Genomic DNA, 18,420 nt, shown 5'->3' with positions numbered 1-18,420 from the left:
CCGACCGTGACCGGAGCAATGCTCCGACCGTGGCTGGAGGAAATTTCCGGGTGCTGGGAACATGGCACACAGCATCCCCAACCCTCAAAGTTACATTCTGAAGCCCCAGAATACCTTCAAGCGTCACTTCCGGGTTTTCGGAACACCTGGAATGACCTTTCATGGCCTTATGGGGCCCCAGAACATCATTCCAAGGGCCGGAAGCGGCATGCGTGGCGTCCCCAGCCCTGCAACTCCCTCTGGCCGCAGCCGGAGCTCCCCCGGGCTCCGGTTGCGGCCAGAGGGGGTCTGAGCGCCGAATGCGCCGTGCGCGGCGTCCCCAGCCCTGCAACTCCTTCTGGCCGTGGCCAGAGCTCGCCCAGGCTCCAGTCATGGCCAGATGGGGTCTGAGCACCGGAGGCGCCTTGCACGGCGTCCCTAGCCCTGCAACTCCCTCTGGCCACAGCTGGAGCTCACCTGGGCTCCGGTCACGGCCAAACAGGGTCTGAGGACAGGACGCGCCGTGCGCGGCATCCCCAGCCCTGCAACTCCCTCTGGCCGCAGCCAGAGCTCCCCCGGGCTCCGGTCGCGGCCAGAGGGGTTCTGAGGGCAGGAGGAGCTGTGGAGTGGGGGTTGGAGGCAGGGGATGCTTTGTAGTAGAATGGTGTGTGTAGTGGGCGTTGGAGGCAGGGGATGCTTTGTAGTAGAATGGTGTGTGTAGTGGGCGTTGGAGGCAGGGGATGCTTTGTGGTAGAATTGTGTGGGGTGGGGGTTGGAGGCAGGAGATGCTTTGTGGTAGAATGGTGTGTGGGGTGGAGGTTGGAGGCAGGGGATGCTTTGTGGTAGAATGGTGTGGGGTGGGGTTTGGAGGCAGGGGATGCTTTGTGGTAGAATTGTGTGGGGTGGGGGTTGGAAGCAGGGGATGCTTTGTGGTAGAATGGTGTGTGGGTGGGGGGAGGCAGGGGATGATTTGTGGTAGAATGGTGTGTGGGGTGGGCGTTGGAGGCAGGGGATGCTTTGTGGTAGAATGGGGTAGGGGGAGGTAGCAGAATAAGGGGGAAGCCTCAGCTTTTAAAAGAAACAGGAAGTGATGTCACAAGTCTTCCTGTGTTCAACTCACTTCCGAGTGCCACATTTGGAGTTCGGCCCTCAGCAGGTGCCATTAATCCAATGTGGCCCCCAGGATGAAATGATTTTGACACCCCTGTATTAGACAGTCAGTGGGTGTTACTTCCATGGAGCAAGCATTAGATTTTCACAGCAGACCAAGCAGAAAACACACAGAACATCCCTGAGTTTTGACTTAAGAAACTTAGGGCGCAATCCTATCCTATGCCGGAACAGGCAAGCCAAGAGACTTGTGCTCTATCCATCGCAGGATAGGGGCCCAAGGTGGCTCAGCCAGAGGTAAGGGGAAACTTTTCCCCTTACGTCTGGGTAAGCCACCCTGGTCCTAATGGGTCTCCTCGGACTTGCGTCCCCTCCTGAGGTGGCACAAGTCTGAGGAAAGCGTTGCGGCTTGATGCAGCTCCAAACTTCCTGGAAATGCGGGTTGGGATCCAGCATAACTGCTGGTTCCTAGCCCCACCTCCCGCTCCCCACCCGCCAGCCCCTGGGGCAGCCCACCCTCCCCCAGCCCCAGAACACCTCCCTCCTGCCTCCTCCCCGCCCACTCCAGAGTCTTGCGTTGGCTGAGCTAGACTGACGCAAGACTTGGTGCCTCCATCGGCCTTACGACACGTTTGCGACTCTCCTGGGCCGGCACAAGGGACTTGTACCAGCCCAAGTACTTTTCTTGATTGTGCCCTTAGATTTGTTTATGTCATCCACTTATCTGTTTTTATTTTTGTTATTCATTATCACCGCAGCCACTCGCCCATAAGCCGATCTCACAGATAAGTTGAGGGCAGGGTTTGAGTCCCAAATCATGGAATTTTCTATGACCCTCGGATAAGTCCGGGGTTAAACTTAGGGGGTCTGACTATAATTTTGTCTGATTTAACCTGAAGCCAGATCCTGAAAAATAACCTTCCAGTAATTGTTACCTAAAAACTGTACAGTTTCTAATTTATTAAAAATACAATAAAAGATCATAAGATGCATTTTTGTTCATTAACTTTTAAAATTCTTGTCTTCACAACATTTGTGTAAACACTGTCAGAGTAAGTGCCTGTAAACAGCATACCAGTAGAACCATTAGTCAAATCCTTCTTTAAGGTGCCTGGTGTGTTAAGCCAGAGGCTCTACATATAACATGCAACATAAAACATGTAATTTGGAGTGTGCAATTCAGTTCACAGCAGGGAGACAAGCATCAATGACTGAGCATGAGCAAGCACAGCTGCCCACAGTTGCAACCCTCTTTACTCAGAAGCAGACCCACTGCTTTCCATGGTTGTTATTTTTAAGTAATGGTGCATTGTAGCCTGGGACCTTGTTTCAGATGGAAATGAGGATCACAACCTGGGGTTTTAAAAACCAGACCCCTAAACTTGGGGGTGTGTGTGAAATTCTTTGCAAATGACTTGCCAGGAATGTTCTGAGCAGCAGCAAAAGAAGAAAAGGAGGCATTTCCCTTCTTCTCTAAACTGGAAGGGAGACAAAGGGGCTTCTGGGAACTCTGGGGACGCTTTGTGAGAGTATGTGCTGCACTTCCATAGCAGCAGCCCATACAGACTACAATTCCCAGAAGCACCTTCACTTCTCTTCCTGTCTGGAGAAGAGGCTAAAAGGGCTGCCTCTGTATACTTTAATTACTGGCAAAACTTCTCCTTTTTCTCCACCTGCTTCCTGCTTCTCAGCCCATTTCCACGCCGCCCCCCCACTTCACCAGACAGCTGCTGAGCCTCCATAAGCTTCCCAGAAGCTCCCAGAGGATCATATCCCACTCACTGCATTGACCCGTGTATAAGTCGACCCAGGATCTCAGGCTCCATTTTAATAATAATAATAATAATAATAATAATAATAATAATAATAATAATAATACAGTTATTTATATACTGCCTTTCTTGGTTGTCAGATTTCTCCTCAGACTTTAATTCAAGGCGGTTTACATAGGCAGGCTATTCTAAATCCCTGTAGGGATTTTTACAATTGAAGAAAGGTTCTATCTTTCAAGAACCACATTTCAGATGAATCTTTGCTGATCTGGTATCACATTCTGGCCTCCAGTTTCCTCCCACACAGGCTGACAAGCAGCTCCTTCATCTCTCACAATGGAGGGCAGCCAAGATGCTTCTTCGCTCAGGCCAAGAGCAGGTGGAATAACTCGGCTCGGCTTGTCAGCTGCTTCAAGGTCTTGCCATTCACGGTGCCGGTGGCCTTGAACTGGCGACCTTCGGATGTTATCTTCAGGCAAACGGAGGCTCTACCCTCTAGACCAGACCTCCTGCCCATTTTAGGAATAAATTTTTCGACCTATAGGCAAGTACGTATTTAATAGGAATATTTCGTTCATTCATATTTCGGATGTGTTGTTTAAGTGTTCGCTTTATTGTTTTGAGCAGTGTATATATGGTAGATTTCTGTACTGCCTTTCTAATAAGCAGTGTAAACCCAAAGCTGATTGGAGGAGTGGAGCCCACCTGGTATCTCTATTCCACCTGTTTATTTAGACCAGGGGTATCAAACTTACGGCCTGCAGGCTGGATACGGCCTATGGAACCTCTTTGGGTGGCATGTGAAGTTCCAGGGCCAGCCCCCACCCCCTCCAAACACAACTGGAGCTGTGCTTTGGTTGAGTTTGGAGGATATTCTGAGGGCCAGAGTGAGTGTGCCTCAGAATCATTCTGAGGCCTCAAAATATCACTTCTGGTATTTTAGAAGTTGTGTTTGGAAGGGTGCCGAGGGTGGTCCTGAATGGCTCTTGGATCACTGGCCCTCAGCCAGTGGTTTCACTTATCCACCAATTGGATCTGCGCCCCCTGCACATTTCCCCCCATGGCCCTTCCTCACCTCTGGAGGGTCTTCTGAGCCCAGCAGAGGACCCACACATCTGCGTGCGGTGTCTGCCAGGTTTAGAATGTCTTCTAGGCTTAAAATGACTCAAAAGGCCTCAGTGGCTTCCCTGGGCCTCCTAATGCCTTATAAGGCATTAAAAAGTCACCTCCGGTTTTTCAAAAAAATGGGAATTCAAATTTGTTAAATCCTGCGAGTAATTTTGAGCCCGGCAGAGGCCGTGGGTGGAGTTTCTCTCACCTCTGGAGGGTGGGGGGCGTTCCCTGTATTATCCAAGATATTATAATTGTTATTATTAACAGTATTTATATACCACTTTTCAGTGAAAAGTTCACAAAGCATTTTACAGAGAAAATCAAATAACTAATGGTTAGATATGTAAATAGCTAATAGAGATCGAGAGTGCAGATATTGAGAAATGCCTGTAAAATGAGAAAGGGGTTTAGGCAAGTCATTAATAGAAGAACAGTCGGGTTAGGTGTTTGAAAATATGACATACTTGGCCTGAAATGAAAGATGTCCAAATAAGTGTCTTGAAATGTCCGAGCAGATTCTGCACATGGTTTTCCTTGCTTTTACATTTTTAATGTGACCTTTACTTTAAATAGGTAGTAATTTCATTTCTCAAGCCTATAGTGTGTACAAGGTGGAGGGTGAAGGATGGAGTTATTTCCCATTTAAAATATGCACTCTCTAGCTTATTTTAAATATGGGTCTGTTACACTCTTTTTAGAAGAAGCTTTCTCTTATTTGTGCATTAAGCAAAGAAATACCTCCCAAGGAATATATTGCTACTGGATTTCTTTCAGAAGATGCATATCAAGTCCAGGTGTTTGGATATCAGTCCTCTTAGGCCAATGGGTGGACAGTATTTCTAATAATTTATAGGACTGGTGACTCATTGTATTCCAGTGGTTTACTTTCTTCCACTTGGCTCTTGTTAATTCTTTCCCATTCTGAATTCAGTTCTCCAAGAAGTCAAGAATAATTATAGAAATGTATGACTGCTGTATCAGAGTTTTATATACCTTTAGGCACTGTTACTAAATCAATACTTTGCTGCTACTTTTTTCTACTTGCAAATTGACCAATCCGCTCTCTGCTATAACATATTTTATAATACATAGGTTTTCTTTCCTTGGACCTATTTTTCAGTCTTTTTATACTTTCAATATCAACTAACTACTGTCATATCATTAGTTGTTCTCCATGCAACTTGTAGCTGTTATCCAATGCACAATGTCTAATTGATTTCTTTGTAGCACAATCCAATGTCCTTACTCAGAAGTAAGGCCCATTCTGTTTCATGGGGCTTTCTTACAGTAAAGTGTATATAGAATTACAGCATTGAAAGGTGCTGCTTTTCAAAAAATTGAGATTATTGAGGTTGACCAAGTAACATGCTAGCCAAGAAACATTAGTGTGCAAGTATCCTAACCTACTTCAGTGTGTATGAGAGCTATTAGGCCTTTAGCAGGTTCCATCTGGGCTCTGTAATAGGCAATTGGAAACTTCATCTTTATATTTAAAAAGTAGGCACACGGTGGTTAGGAAATCTTTTTCTGCCCGGAACACTATTTAACAAAAGCAGTTCTTTCCAATGTCTAGTGATTGATTAGATGCATTCAAGTGATGTCACGGCCAGCTACAAAGAAGTTTGCTTGGGCTGCTGGATTTTTTTTTCATGTGAATAGTCAGCCCCCATCTAACTACCGCAGACACTCGCCTATAAGTTGACCCCACAGATTAGCTGAGGGCAGGTTTTGAGCCAACAATCATGGAATTTTCTATGACCATCAGATAAGTTGGGGGTTAAACTTAGGGGGGTGTCTGACTATAGTTTTGTCTGATTTGACCCCAGGCCAGATCCTGAAAAATAATCTACCACTAATTGTTACCTAAGAACTGTAGTCTCTAATTTATTAAAAACATAGTAAAAGATCATAAGATACATTTTTATTCTTTTTTAAATTCTGGTCTTCACCACCTTTTTGTAAACACTATCAGAGTCAGTGTACTGTGAACAACATACCAGTAAAACAGTGGTTCCCAACCTGGTATTCATGGTGTCCCAGGGACACTCAACAGGACCTTTAGGGGTACTTGAAAAAGAATGGAAAAATGGCATAAAAATGCAGACCGTGCTCCAGAGTGCCTTGCAAGATAGGAATGCCTTGCAAGGACCAGCAAGCCAGGAAGGGAGGTAGCTAGTTGGCTGTGAAAGGGCCACCAATAGCTAGTTTTTGGTCATCAATTCATCTGTGAACCAGTGATTGAAAACCAGCACAGTAAAAAAGCTGAAAGATAATATGGAAAGTGATCAATCACCCAGAATTTCTCAGCATACTTCTGGTGCAAAACAGTGCAAAGGCAGAGTCTTCTGTTCCTCAAACAGATGAAGAGAAAATATATGATGTGATAAATACATGAAGTCTGGGCTTTCATATAGAGGAGATGAGGGCTCGTATTATTAATTACAAACGTTTTGCTAATAGGAAGAGTACAATTTATGGAAATGGGCTACCAAGGGATATGCAAGTGAAAAAAGTTGGGAACCACTGCAGGAGATCCATGCATCAAATCCACGTTTAAGGTGTCTGGTGTGTTAAGCCAGAAGCTCTATGTACAACATGCAACCCATAACACATAACTGAGAGTGTGCAATTCAATTTACAGCAGAGAGATGAGATATTTGCAACCCTTTTTACTAAGAAGTAGACCCACTGCTTTCCATGGGTGTTATTCTTAAGTAATGGTGCACTGAATTGTAGCCTGGGATGGAAGATCCCATCCTGGTGTTTCAAAAAACAGACCTGCTTTGCAAGCATTTGCAAAGCAGAACCAGGCTGCAGCAGAAGGAAGGAGAATAAAAGGTTAACTTTGTCTGGAATGTCCCAGGAAAACTACTATAGCACCTAAGGAGTGCCTGCCTGAGCTGAGTGGAGAAACAAAACTGTTCAGAATTGAAAGGCTCTGCCCTCCGATTGACCCAGAGATAAGGCAAAGTGATAATTGCAGCTTAATTACTTGGCAAAAATTTCAAGTACTATACATGGGTCTATACCGGACCTCCCCCCCCGCCCCCCACTAAAACTTCACACCTGCAGAATGTGTTTTGTGTTCCTTATTTCAGATGATAAACAGTTCTTCGTTGTTTACCTTTCTGTGCTCCCATTCTGCCCCAGAAAAGTCCGACATGGCAGCTTGTATCAAATTACAGTAAATATAGTTGAAAATTATATTTCTGTAAGGGTCAACTAGTATTATTTCTCAAATGTTGACTTGCGTTCTTTCCAGTTATAATGGGGTCAAGCCACTTATATTGGAGTATCAAAGAGTTAATGAAGATATTCTTTATAAGAAGATAATTATGCATGCCTGTATTTTTGTATCTTCAGTGGGTTGTATCCTAAGTGCCCCTTCCAAGAATGGAAGGCATTTCTGTTTGCACAAAAATGGGGGATCTTCGCTAGTCTCGTCATCCTCTTACAGCCCTCTGCACTTACAATATTCTGTTCCATAGGGACTACTGACTCTCAGGAGCAGATTTTCAGGACTCAGAAGGGGGCTGTTGTGCTGAGGGGTGTGTGAAAGTTTGCTTTTGCAAATTCCCTTCTGTTTGTATCCTTATCTATGTCTTATATTTAAAATGCTTTTGAAAAGACACGCTATTAGGTCATCCCGTGTTATTAGTTACTTTATTTGCTATGTATTTGACACATTTCAAAATCACTTTTGACCAGAGAATATTTGCACCTTGCCTTGTATGTGGAGAGAGCAGGATTATACCTATTGGTTTTGTTGTTGCATCAACAAAAGCATTAAATCTCTATTAACCAACAGCAGTAGTTGGCATCCTTCAGTCTCGGAAGACTATGGTGTCACGCTCTGAATGGTGGTTCTGGAACAGAGTGTCCTCTCCAGTGCGCGAAGCCTGGGTAAAGTAGGTATGGAGGATAGGCTGTTACCCATGCAGAAAATCCCCCCTCTCCACGTCGCTGAAATTGTCTAATGGAAAGGCAAGAGGCCAATACGGTTGGTTCCAGCGGCGTCGCAGGAGTTGCCAGAACATGACTGTGTTCAGTCATGAACTGCCTCAGGGACTCCGGCTCCGGATTTTGCCTCGAGGTTGACTCCTGAAGCCTTTTCCATAACTGGATGTAGCCACAAGGCAGTGGAGGTTTGGGATCAAAGTTTTCCTTCTCTCAGATGAGCTGCCTTCCCAGGCTAACGAGTCCCATCTACCCGGTGGCTGTTTAGTCGCCTCTTACGACAAGTACAGCCAAACTGAGGGCCTATTCTTATCCCCAGCCCCCAGGGGAACCAACAGCAACAAGTATATAATTGAAAAGGTGGTTTTGCTGGTGTTCTCCACAGAACATGGATGCAAAAGTTTGTGTGTGTGTGTATGGGGGGGTGTCTGTTTCATGTGGTGGATTGTTTAATAATTGGTTAGTAGTTCTTGACAACTTGTGTATCAAATTATGGTTCTTGTCATGACCTGTGGTCTGAACAAATCAATGTATGGTGAAACTCTGCAAGTACTGCTTACTTAATTTTATAGTGATGTTTTAGAGCAGGGGTGTCCAAACTTTTCGTTAGGAGGGCAACATCATCTCTGACACTGGGTCAGGGGCAAGGAAAAAAAAGAATTACATTTCAAATTTGAATAAATTTACATAAATGAATATATTAGCGATGGAACTTATATGAATGAAAGTCTTGTAATAACTCAAGGCCTGTAAAAGGTCTTGCACAAAGCAAGGCCAGCCTTTCCTTTGCTGCCGCTGCCACATCACAGACATGAAACAGCAAGCAGTGGAGGGAGCCCTCGTCCCATAGCTCATGCAAGAGGTAGAACAGTTGGCCATCATGCTGAGAGCAGTAGCGACAGGCCAGCATGGGCTTCAGCAAGTTTCAAGAGGGCCAGAGGCTCACTGGAGACTGGGGGCACCCCATGGGCTGGATTGGGAGTCCTCAAGGGCCACAAGTGGCCCCAGGGCCAGGGTTTGGGCACCCCTTTTTTAGAGTGATGGTTTATGGCTAAACAAATAACATTTATTTACATTTATGAACTATCCAGGCACAATAAAGCAGAGCTACATTTCAATCTTGACTAATTTATGTTTCAAATTCTCATTTCTGTATTGTAGAGGTTCCCAAATTGGGGTGTAGCGATGCCCCAGCCAGGAAAGCTCAGTCACTGCCCCCTTAAGGAGGAGTATGGCGACAGCACCAGCAGCGACACGATAGCCAGGATTTTGCTGCTGTTGGGGGGGGGGAAAGGGTTTTTCCAAACTTACCTTCAGGTTACTATGACACTACGGAGGGTCTGGGGAGCCTGCAACTCTCTCTGCAGGCCTCCCTGTGCCTCTTAAAGTGCTGTAAAAAAGGAGAAAAAAAACCACTTCCGGTTTTGTGACAAAAACCAGAAGCGTTTTTCTCTCCTTTTTACAGCACTTTGGAGGTACAGGGAGGCCTGCAGGGGAGGGGTTGCAGTCTCCTCGGACCCTGTGACCCCCCAGGTACGATTGTGTCACTGCCTGCCCCCCCAAACACCGGTTTCCAAATTCTTCCTGAGAGTTTGAGAACCACTGCTGTGTTTGGGGGAGGGGCGATCTTAAACCTGAGTTCTATCTTCTGTCCTGTATTCACTTTTTCTTACGGGTGCCTAAACTATATTTTACAAATATTACGAGTAAATGTAGCTCTCTGAAAGTTGCACTTTGTGAAATAATAGCAGTTGTTTCAGCCAAATGTTGTGTGGGTGGGTATTCAGTGAGCTTTCCTGTGCAACTGTGCCAAAGTTCTGCACTGCTGACCTGTTACATCCCCCATGGTTACAATTCTAGGTCTCTCTTCAGAAACAGCTGCCAATAAGTACTGAGTTGTGCCAAACTGTGTGGTAGCCTTTTTGAGTGTGCAAACAGAGACCATGAAGAGACCACCAAACCTATTTCCACTTTTGACCTAAGGCTAAGTTTGAACTTTGGTTTCCATAAAAAGATGGCAAGTGCAGTTACCTGCTGTGCAACTCAGCTGCTTATGTTTAATTTTTACTTTGCCACTGAATGCAATGGTTTTAAAGTGTAGTCTAAGAACATTTTTAGTCATTTAAACACCCCAAAATTACTGGATTTAAATGTAGCTAGAGAAGCATGGCTTGCTTGTATTGTATTGTAAAATAAAAACAATATTGAGTACGCACATAGCTAGTTTAATGCCATACTTTGTGCTTTTGTGGGAGTAAGGGTTGTGTTTATATGTGGAAAACTGAGGTGTGTATATTGTATTTATGCAAATTACGTATATAAAGAGTATTTCTATAAAGAGATTCACTTTAGAATACAAATAAGAATACTATAAGGCTATCTAAAGTAGATAATTAAAGTGTAATTAAATTTAAACGCCTTGGTGAAAGAATATAAAAATATTTAAATTCAGCAGGCTAGTACATTTGCAGTTTTCTTTTATTAGGTGTGAAATCTAAGAATCCCTTGCCAACTCTTGAGGGCTCAATCCAGAATGTTGAACTGAAGTACTGCAGCACATCATTGGTCAAATGTGCCTCTGGGACCATGGGATCAATAAAAATTTGTGCCAAAGCCCCAGGTATGTGCAGCTGGACCATGTAAAAGTTTATGGCCTGTGTAGGAGAATTGGCCTTGCTTTTTACAAGGAGAGTTACTGAAACAAGAATTTACTCATTGTTTCTATGAATCAGAGGGGTTTTTTATTGTTTTTAGAAACGGACTAGGATGATGTAGCATGGCATTGCCAGTAGTGAAAATGAGAAACTATATTAAAGCTTTTTGGTTTTTAAAGATCTTTCAATCGACAAGCTCAGAATTAGAGATGTAATATGTAACTGTGAAAACTGATATAAAAAATGAATACTGAAGTTGCATAAAGGCTATACTTTACAATAAATGCAACAGGTTTCCTGACCTATACCTAGTGAATACTTGTATCATGCGTATAATGTGGTTAAAAATCAATGAATTTGGATTGAAAATATATGTTGAACAAGAGGCACCTTGTATCTGTGTTGAAATTAGTATCAGAAAACTATACATGTTTCTGTACATGTATACCACATGTATACATGTATACAGCAATCCTATACATGTTTACTCAGAAATAAGTCCTCCTGTGTTTAGCAGGCCTTACGCTCAGGTAAGTGTGTATATGACTGCAGCCTTAATTTTGGTGCCATACCCAAGAATTTCAGATAAAGAGCCTCAAGTCATGCATATAGAAACGGTCTTAACAGGTAGATGTTTAAAAGTGTCTGAATATGGCTACAGCTGCAAAATAAATCTTTTCTAGGCAGCCACCTGTCTCTGTGGAGATCCTGCTATATAATATTAGAGGAAAAATTGAGAAAACCATTGATAGCTAAAATGTCCTTTTTTATATAAATTAGGAGAAGACAATATGGCTACTTGCAAGTGAGCCACCTGCTCTGTCTTACTACTTGGGTAGATTTGCTGCCCTTGCACAAAAAAAGAACTTTGTTCCTGATTTTTCCCCAAGGTCCTCATAAATGATGTCAGTGCTGTAATTGAAACCAGAAGGAGGGCCATACCACACAGCAGAACAATGATAAAAGGGCAAAGCCAATTCGTGCAAAAATAGATCTTTCAAAGTTATGTTATTGCACAGCAAGAATATTGCTTTAGCACACATTAGCAGAATGTAATCCACCTGTAGAACAAAAACACACATCACCTCTGCAGTCTAACAGCTCATGTAGTCATTATTTGTGATCAGATCTTATCTACATCCACTGAGAAAAATGCCACTTTGTAATAAGATGCCATCTTAGTATCATTTAGCTCAAAAAAGTTTACATTTTGCTGCATATTCAACTATTTTGATCAGATACATCAAAACTGGGCCCAATTTGCCAAACTGTGTACCTGTATCTTTATTTATTATGGTATTTATATGCCACCTTTCTCATGGATTAAGATCGTTTACATAGACAGGTTGACAATAAACCCAATTTTTCAATGAGGTTTTTACAAGTGTTCTCTGAGAGAAACTCATCGAATCATCCATTTCTCCAGATGTTTCTCTTCATAGTGCAGTTGTCATTCTGACTGCACAGCTCTTGCCTTCCAAGCTTCTGCAGGCAGCCACAAATCAAGCCTCACACAGGTTATCAAGATGTTATCCATTTCTTGACATCTGACACCTCGACAGTTCACGATCTTCCACATGTCTTTGTGGAGCTCCAACAGCGGCATTCCAGTCACCCGTTCAAAGTGAAACCGGGGCTGACTGTAGTTAGCTACTTCTGTATAGATCAAATTGGAATTTCTTTGGTTTCCCCCCTTCCTTTTCCTATCCAAAGAACAGGAGGAGAAGGAGAAATGGAGCACAGGCAGTCAGTGGGCACCCTCTGCCAGTCTGCTGCCTGCTGGTCAGCCCAATCCTGAGCTGCCTGGCGTGCAGGGCTGCCGTGGTGCCAAAATGGCTGCTGCGGCATCCTAAGCACACCAGGCAGCTGCTGGTGGCTCCTCGGAGAAAAGGAACATTCATCCCATTCCCCCAGGTAAGGAACGGAGCCCTGTAGTGGGGCTACTGGACTCTGCACCGGCTATTTAGCTGGCTCAGAGTAAGGGAGTCCCGTGTTAGGCTGAGAGGCCCAACGTGGGGCTTCGGACCCGGTGGAGCAGGGCTCCATTGGTCCTGCACCCCTCCCTCCCCACTCCCCTCCCTCCAACTTCTCCCCACCCTCCCCCCACTCTGGAATGCTTCCCCCCATGCCCCCACTTACCTCTCTACCATCCGGCAGTTTTCTGGAGCTCTGAGCAGCGGTTGCCCATGGTTACCAGTGCTGAACCAAGACCTGTGCTGGTTGGGCAGTATGTGTTGCAGGCGTGCCTTACGGCATATTTGCAACACTGTGCACTGGCACTGATCTGGTTTGCTACGTTCAGGATTGGGCCCTTAATCAGCTTCAGTGTTGCCTCACTGATAGTTCTGCTATGTTATGTACACTTCATCCCTTAAACAACTTAAAAGTGTAGGTTACTGAAAAGTTTGGAGTTTGAGGAAGAGAGGGGACATTCTGTTTGAATGAGTCACTTTTGAATGAATCCCATGTTCTGAAGTACAATTTCAGAATAAATACTGTCAGAATACTTGTTTTTATTTTGAAGAGGCTTTGAAAGGTAATAGAAACTTAATGTTTCCAGAGAAGAACAAATGTTTCAATTGGTTTGGTGTTCTAACATTTTCAAGACTATGAAAATACTTGAGTATGTCCCAGAATGTTTGCAGATGAGATATTGGTGTCATCTTTTAATCAGTGGCTAGCATTTACAAATTACTTAATGAAAATTGATTTTCTGGTTTAACATAGTACATTAAGTTGTGATTATGTTGTTAATCAGTGCTTGTGGAGTCTGTTAACTGATCGCAGTACTGTTTTAATTAATGCATTTAGGTGATGGTGGAAAAGAGAAACTGATCCCTTTAATCCAAGGCCCATCTGATACTAGGGACTTGCACAGCAGCAAATGGCTCAATGAAAGCAGAAAGCCAGAGTCTCTTCTTGCTCCAGACTTGTTAGCTTTCACAATTCAAATCCCTCAGAATATGGACTACAGCTATAGCTCTGGTGAGTGCAAAGTTCTTGAAAAAGTTATATTCCATTAATGTTCTACATCTAATGCAATATTCAAAACAATGGTGAAGAGTCCTAGGTGGCTTTCTAACGTTTCTTAAAGGCTGAAAATGTCAACTTCTGTGTTTTGACCGAAAACTGTAAGTTGTGATTTTCTGCCCTCAGGGGGCCTTAGAAGGCCTTCTGAGGGTCAGGGAGGTCACTCGTGGCTTCCCTAGCCCTCAGAAGGCTCTCTCAACATGTCAGAAGCACAGCTCCGGTAATGTTAGGAGGACCAGGTCCAGTTGAACCCACGGGTTCTGAACCTGTTAGACAAAACCACAGGCCCTGAATCTGTGGATTATCAGCCTGGACATATATTGAGAATAGCTCCTTTGGGTCACTTTGGGGAGAAAATGGAATAAAAATACTGAAAATAAATAAATTAAATAGTCTGTTAAATAGGGAAAGTAATGCCACATAGCATTCTTCTTATGTTTTGCTAAGGCATGATATGACATGAACCTGCAAAGCTCAGCTATTGCTCTTGTGGTTCTTTATTTTTTAAAATGACTGTCATGGAAAATAGTTTTATTCCAGTTGATGTTTTCTGTGTATATAGACTTAAGCAGAAGCAGCTTGTTAATTATTGGTCTGTGGTATATTTGCTGAAATGTAATATTTTTGTTAATCTAAGTCAGGGGTCCTCAACCCCAGCCTGGGGGCCTGATGCAGCTCGCAGCCAGTCTCTGGTCCCTTAAGAGCCTCTGGCCCACTTGACCAAACACAACCAGAGCTATGCTCTGGTTCTGTCTGGAGGGTGTTCTTCTGAGGGCTAGGGAGGCTGCATACAGTAACTTTTTGTGCCCTCTGAAGGCCTTACAAGGCTTTCTGAGGGTTGGACAGGCCTCCCCTGCAGGTATTTCCTGTGATGTGCTGGTTCTGAGGTATTTACTCCTGTATGTTTAAGTAAATTGCTTGGGAGTGGGGAAATGGGGGTCCATTTGAGTGTGTACTTTATTTTGTGGGGTGTGTTGGTGCTTGGAAAACTCCTGGAAATTTGAGCCTATTCATTCATCGAAGTTCCATCTCTCATGTATTCATTAAAAAAATTTTTTTTCTGACCCTCAACACCATGCCAGATATTTGAAGTGGCCCTCTGGCTGAAAAGTTTGGAGACCCCTGATCTGTGACTGAAATTTTCTTATGAACTCCTAAAAATGCTGGTTATACCTGTTGAGATACATAGCTTACAGTGCTATTACAGTTTTACTAATACGGAGCATTGTGTGGCAGGCTATAGTCATTACTTTCCCTGTTCCATTCCGACCATATAGTGCAGAGGGAATGTCATAGCAAGCTCCTTAGTGGACAAACATGAAAGTTAGGGTGTAGGGAGGGAAGCCTAGAGGTTTTTAATTGGCGGAAGAAAGTTTATTTTGGTTTAATTAATATGTTCAGCATCTTTTGGTTGGAATCCAATATCTTCTTTGAACCTCAAGTGGTCTGTCTGATATATGCCTTTCAAATTGGACCCACCAGCATGAAGAGGAGAAGTGGTTTCTTGCCACTTCCCTTAAGCATTTGAAGTGATACCAAGATAGTGACACATGCCTTACATACTCAAACATAATGCTATATTTTCTTGTTTGGAAGGTAGCCTTTCCAGGGGAGAGGTCGCCAGAAAGTATGCCAGAAAGTATGTAAAACATATAATTGGAAATATGCAAAAATTATCCTACTTTCAAACAGTGGAATGCTAAACTAGAGTTTTGTGTGCAAAAAACTCCCAGAATCCTGAATGTCATTCATACACTTCAGTTGCAGCATGTGGTAGTGAGAGCATAACAATAAGAACAGCATTTCTTATCAGGTGACCAACATTCTTGTAGAGCAGGGGTGCCCAAACCCGGCCCTGGGGCCACTTGCGGCCCTCGAGGACTCCCAATCCGGCCCTCAGGGAGCCCCCAGTCTCCAATGAGCCTCTGGCCTCTGACGCAACTGCTCTCAGCGTGAGGGCAACTGTTCAACCTCTTGCCTGATCTGTGGGATGAGGGCTCCCTCCACTACTTGCTGTTTCACATCTGTGATGCAGTGTGGCAGCAAAGGAAAGGCTGACCTTGCTTTGTGCAAGGCCTTTTATAGGCCTTGAGCTATTACAAGACCATTCATTCATATAAGCTCCATCTCTAATATATTCATTTATGTAAACTTATTTGAATTTGAAAATTAAATTAATGCTTTTCCCCCCTGCCCCTGACACAGTGTCAGAGAGACAAAGTGGCCCTCCTGTCAAAAAGTTTGGACACCCCTGTTGTAGAGGGATGTGAACAGATGCAAACCATCTTGTCATTATGTTCTGTTGAAGCAAAAATCAAACTTATCATCCCCTTAGTACACAGTGATAGAACTTATGATCTTGGTCTAAGAATGTGTTCCCAACTTGGAGATGGAAATGCAAGGGTTCTTAGGGATGTGGCATGCAAGTTCACTCCTCCTTGCTTGGAATGTTTGGTGGATTTCTTTGTAGTTCAGTGTCTATTGGCTAAATTAAGATATAGCAATAAAACTCAGTACTCTTGACTAAACTCTGTTCTTCCTTATGAAGATTACTAAGGCAGCATCTCTTTCCCTGTTGGGAGCATGGCTCTGGGATAAGGAAAGGTCTGGAATAGGGCTCTCCAGCTGTGGTTGCCCGTACCAGCTGTTCAGACTGGCAGCTGTTAGAGATGCACAGAAGATTCAGTCCACATGGGATCTCATTTAAAGATATCTTTGTGAACCAGATGAATGATAACCTTATTTTGATATACAAGCTGCACAATCCACGTACCCAGAACAACAACAAAAAAAACTTGCTCACACATTAGATTATTCGTATATTTTCATACAGGAACATAATCTGTGTGTAGCGAAAACTTAATCTATAAAATAGAATGGTAAAATCAGTAATCACTGAAGAATTATCAGGTTTTTAAAAAATCTGTGAACATTTTCTATTGTTCCTAGTTGATAGAGTCTGCATGGTGAGAAGCTCTAATTGCTTATTATAAACGATATAATAACCAATCATTTGTTCTTGTACTAATATTGAACTAGATGCCATAAATTCCTTAGTAACACTGTTGTCAAGATTTGCAGATGTGATGGGGTGTGCAGTCAGGGCACCCCAGCGAGAGGCCTCAGACTTGGTCAGGGGAAGGGGGTTAAGGCACCCTGGTCCTTCTCTCTGCCTCGGCTGGTCTGTCTTGGGTCCTGGGCAGGAGCTGTTGGCTGCACAGCCTGCTTCCTTGCCTCTAGTTCTGTTCTGCCTATCATCACAGGCCTCTCACCTCTTATGGGACTGCCTCCCTTCCCTGGCCCTTTCTCTTCCTGCTGAGAGGGTTGAAGAGGCCTCCCTGTTAAAGGGGCCCAGCCCTGGACCTTACCTGACCATGTCTCCTTTGCCCAAAGACTTGCCTTGGGACCCTGGCTATGGGTCCTGGCCCCCTTCCTGCCATAGGGCAATCCCGCTGACTGGTCCCTCCCCTGAGTTTGGTCCCCTGGTGGTTGCTGTGCCGCCTGGTTTGGGGTGGCCCCTCCCCTGCTTCTTGGCCCCAGCGGCTTGCGCCGTCTCTCGGTGACGTCATTGAGAGGCGCCACTTCTCTCGGGCTAAGGCCCGGCCTAGCGGGCGTCGTGGAGGAAAGGGCCTCCGGGTCCCCCTGGGCCATCTCACCCTGTGAGAGAGGCCATCTCTCCTCCCCAGGCCTCCTCCCCCAGTCAGTCGGGGGTCTTGGGGTGCATGCTACATCATGCATCATACAAAGAATGCTATAATACATTTGTTTAGTGCAGCTCCCTCCAAATTCTGGTCCACAGGTTGGATCTGGGGTTTGGGTGAATCCTCCCCCCCCATGACCAGTGCTTACTCTTCCGGCGCACCGCTGTTCTCCATTTCCCAGATCGGGATGACACAACACTCTGGGCAGTCGCGTCTGCCCATAAATCCGGGCACAAGGCCTGTTGGAGCATTGCACTCTAGATGCGACTGACCAGAGCATTGTGTCATCCTGATCTGGAGACATGGAGAGCTGTGGCATGCCAGACCGGTAAGCGCCAGTTGCACCAGGGAAGCCATTTCCAGTGTGCAGCAGTCTCTGGTTTAGAGACTACTGGTTTAGTGCTTTGGGGAAAAAAATGTTCTGTTACTTTGCACAGTGTTAACTTTATCTACACCTTTCTTAAATCCATTTTGAAAAATGTAGTGTCTTCTGCTTCTCCTTGATAGTGGTTCTCACTTTTTATTTTGGTGTTGGAAGAAGATTTGTGGAGTGTGGCCATTTTTTTCCCCTTCTCCCCAAAAGCAGAAGAAGCAAATCCCATATTGCAAACTGCAGAAACATAAATTATAGGAACAACAATGTTACTCGATACTTCCATTCTTTGTAAAGGTTAATTTTGTTCAGTGGGGTTAATTGGAAAGGAAGAGTAGCGCATAAAATCCAGGCTTGCTGCCTCACTCTTTTTTTTTTTTTTAATTCAAAAAGGGTAAAATAGTTGCCCATTTTTTTCTTCATTCACAGCTCAAGTCCAAAAGGCCATCAACTCCAACAGTTTCAAAATACAAACTTTTTTTAAAAATTTTAGCTGTGTTCTCTTATTTCATATATTGCACACATGCACAAATGTGATCAAAATATTTAATGGATTGGTTTGAAGACTTAAAAATATGATAGAAGAGCAGGAACATTGTAGTAATTAAAAACAACTCACATTTATGTTTTGGGCATAAAAGCGTAAAAAATTATACCCATCTATCTTGTTACATTTCCTCTTCTCTCCCTGAGGACTTAACTATGTACTTTATCTATAATTGTTGCCAGTT

At 44.0% G+C, this 18,420-nt stretch overlaps 1 protein-coding gene across 5 annotated transcripts in view; it reads left to right on the top strand.

Moving 5' to 3' along the window:
* The window catches only part of VPS13B (vacuolar protein sorting 13 homolog B), a 494,765-nt gene that overhangs the window by 140,303 nt on the left and 336,042 nt on the right, over positions 1-18,420 (top strand). For all 5 annotated transcript variants that reach the window (XM_066626564.1, XM_066626562.1, XM_066626565.1 and 2 more), the window contains exons 18-19: positions 10,417-10,551; positions 13,397-13,570. In XM_066626564.1, the coding sequence (XP_066482661.1) occupies positions 10,417-10,551; positions 13,397-13,570 (309 nt within the window). The remainder of the gene's footprint in view (positions 1-10,416; positions 10,552-13,396; positions 13,571-18,420) is intronic.

Source organism: Tiliqua scincoides, chromosome 4, assembly GCF_035046505.1.
Source record: "Tiliqua scincoides isolate rTilSci1 chromosome 4, rTilSci1.hap2, whole genome shotgun sequence".
NCBI classification, from domain to species: Eukaryota; Metazoa; Chordata; class Lepidosauria; order Squamata; family Scincidae; genus Tiliqua; species Tiliqua scincoides.
Note: the sequence above shows the minus strand (reverse complement) of the source record. Positions and strands in the feature narration are given on the sequence as shown.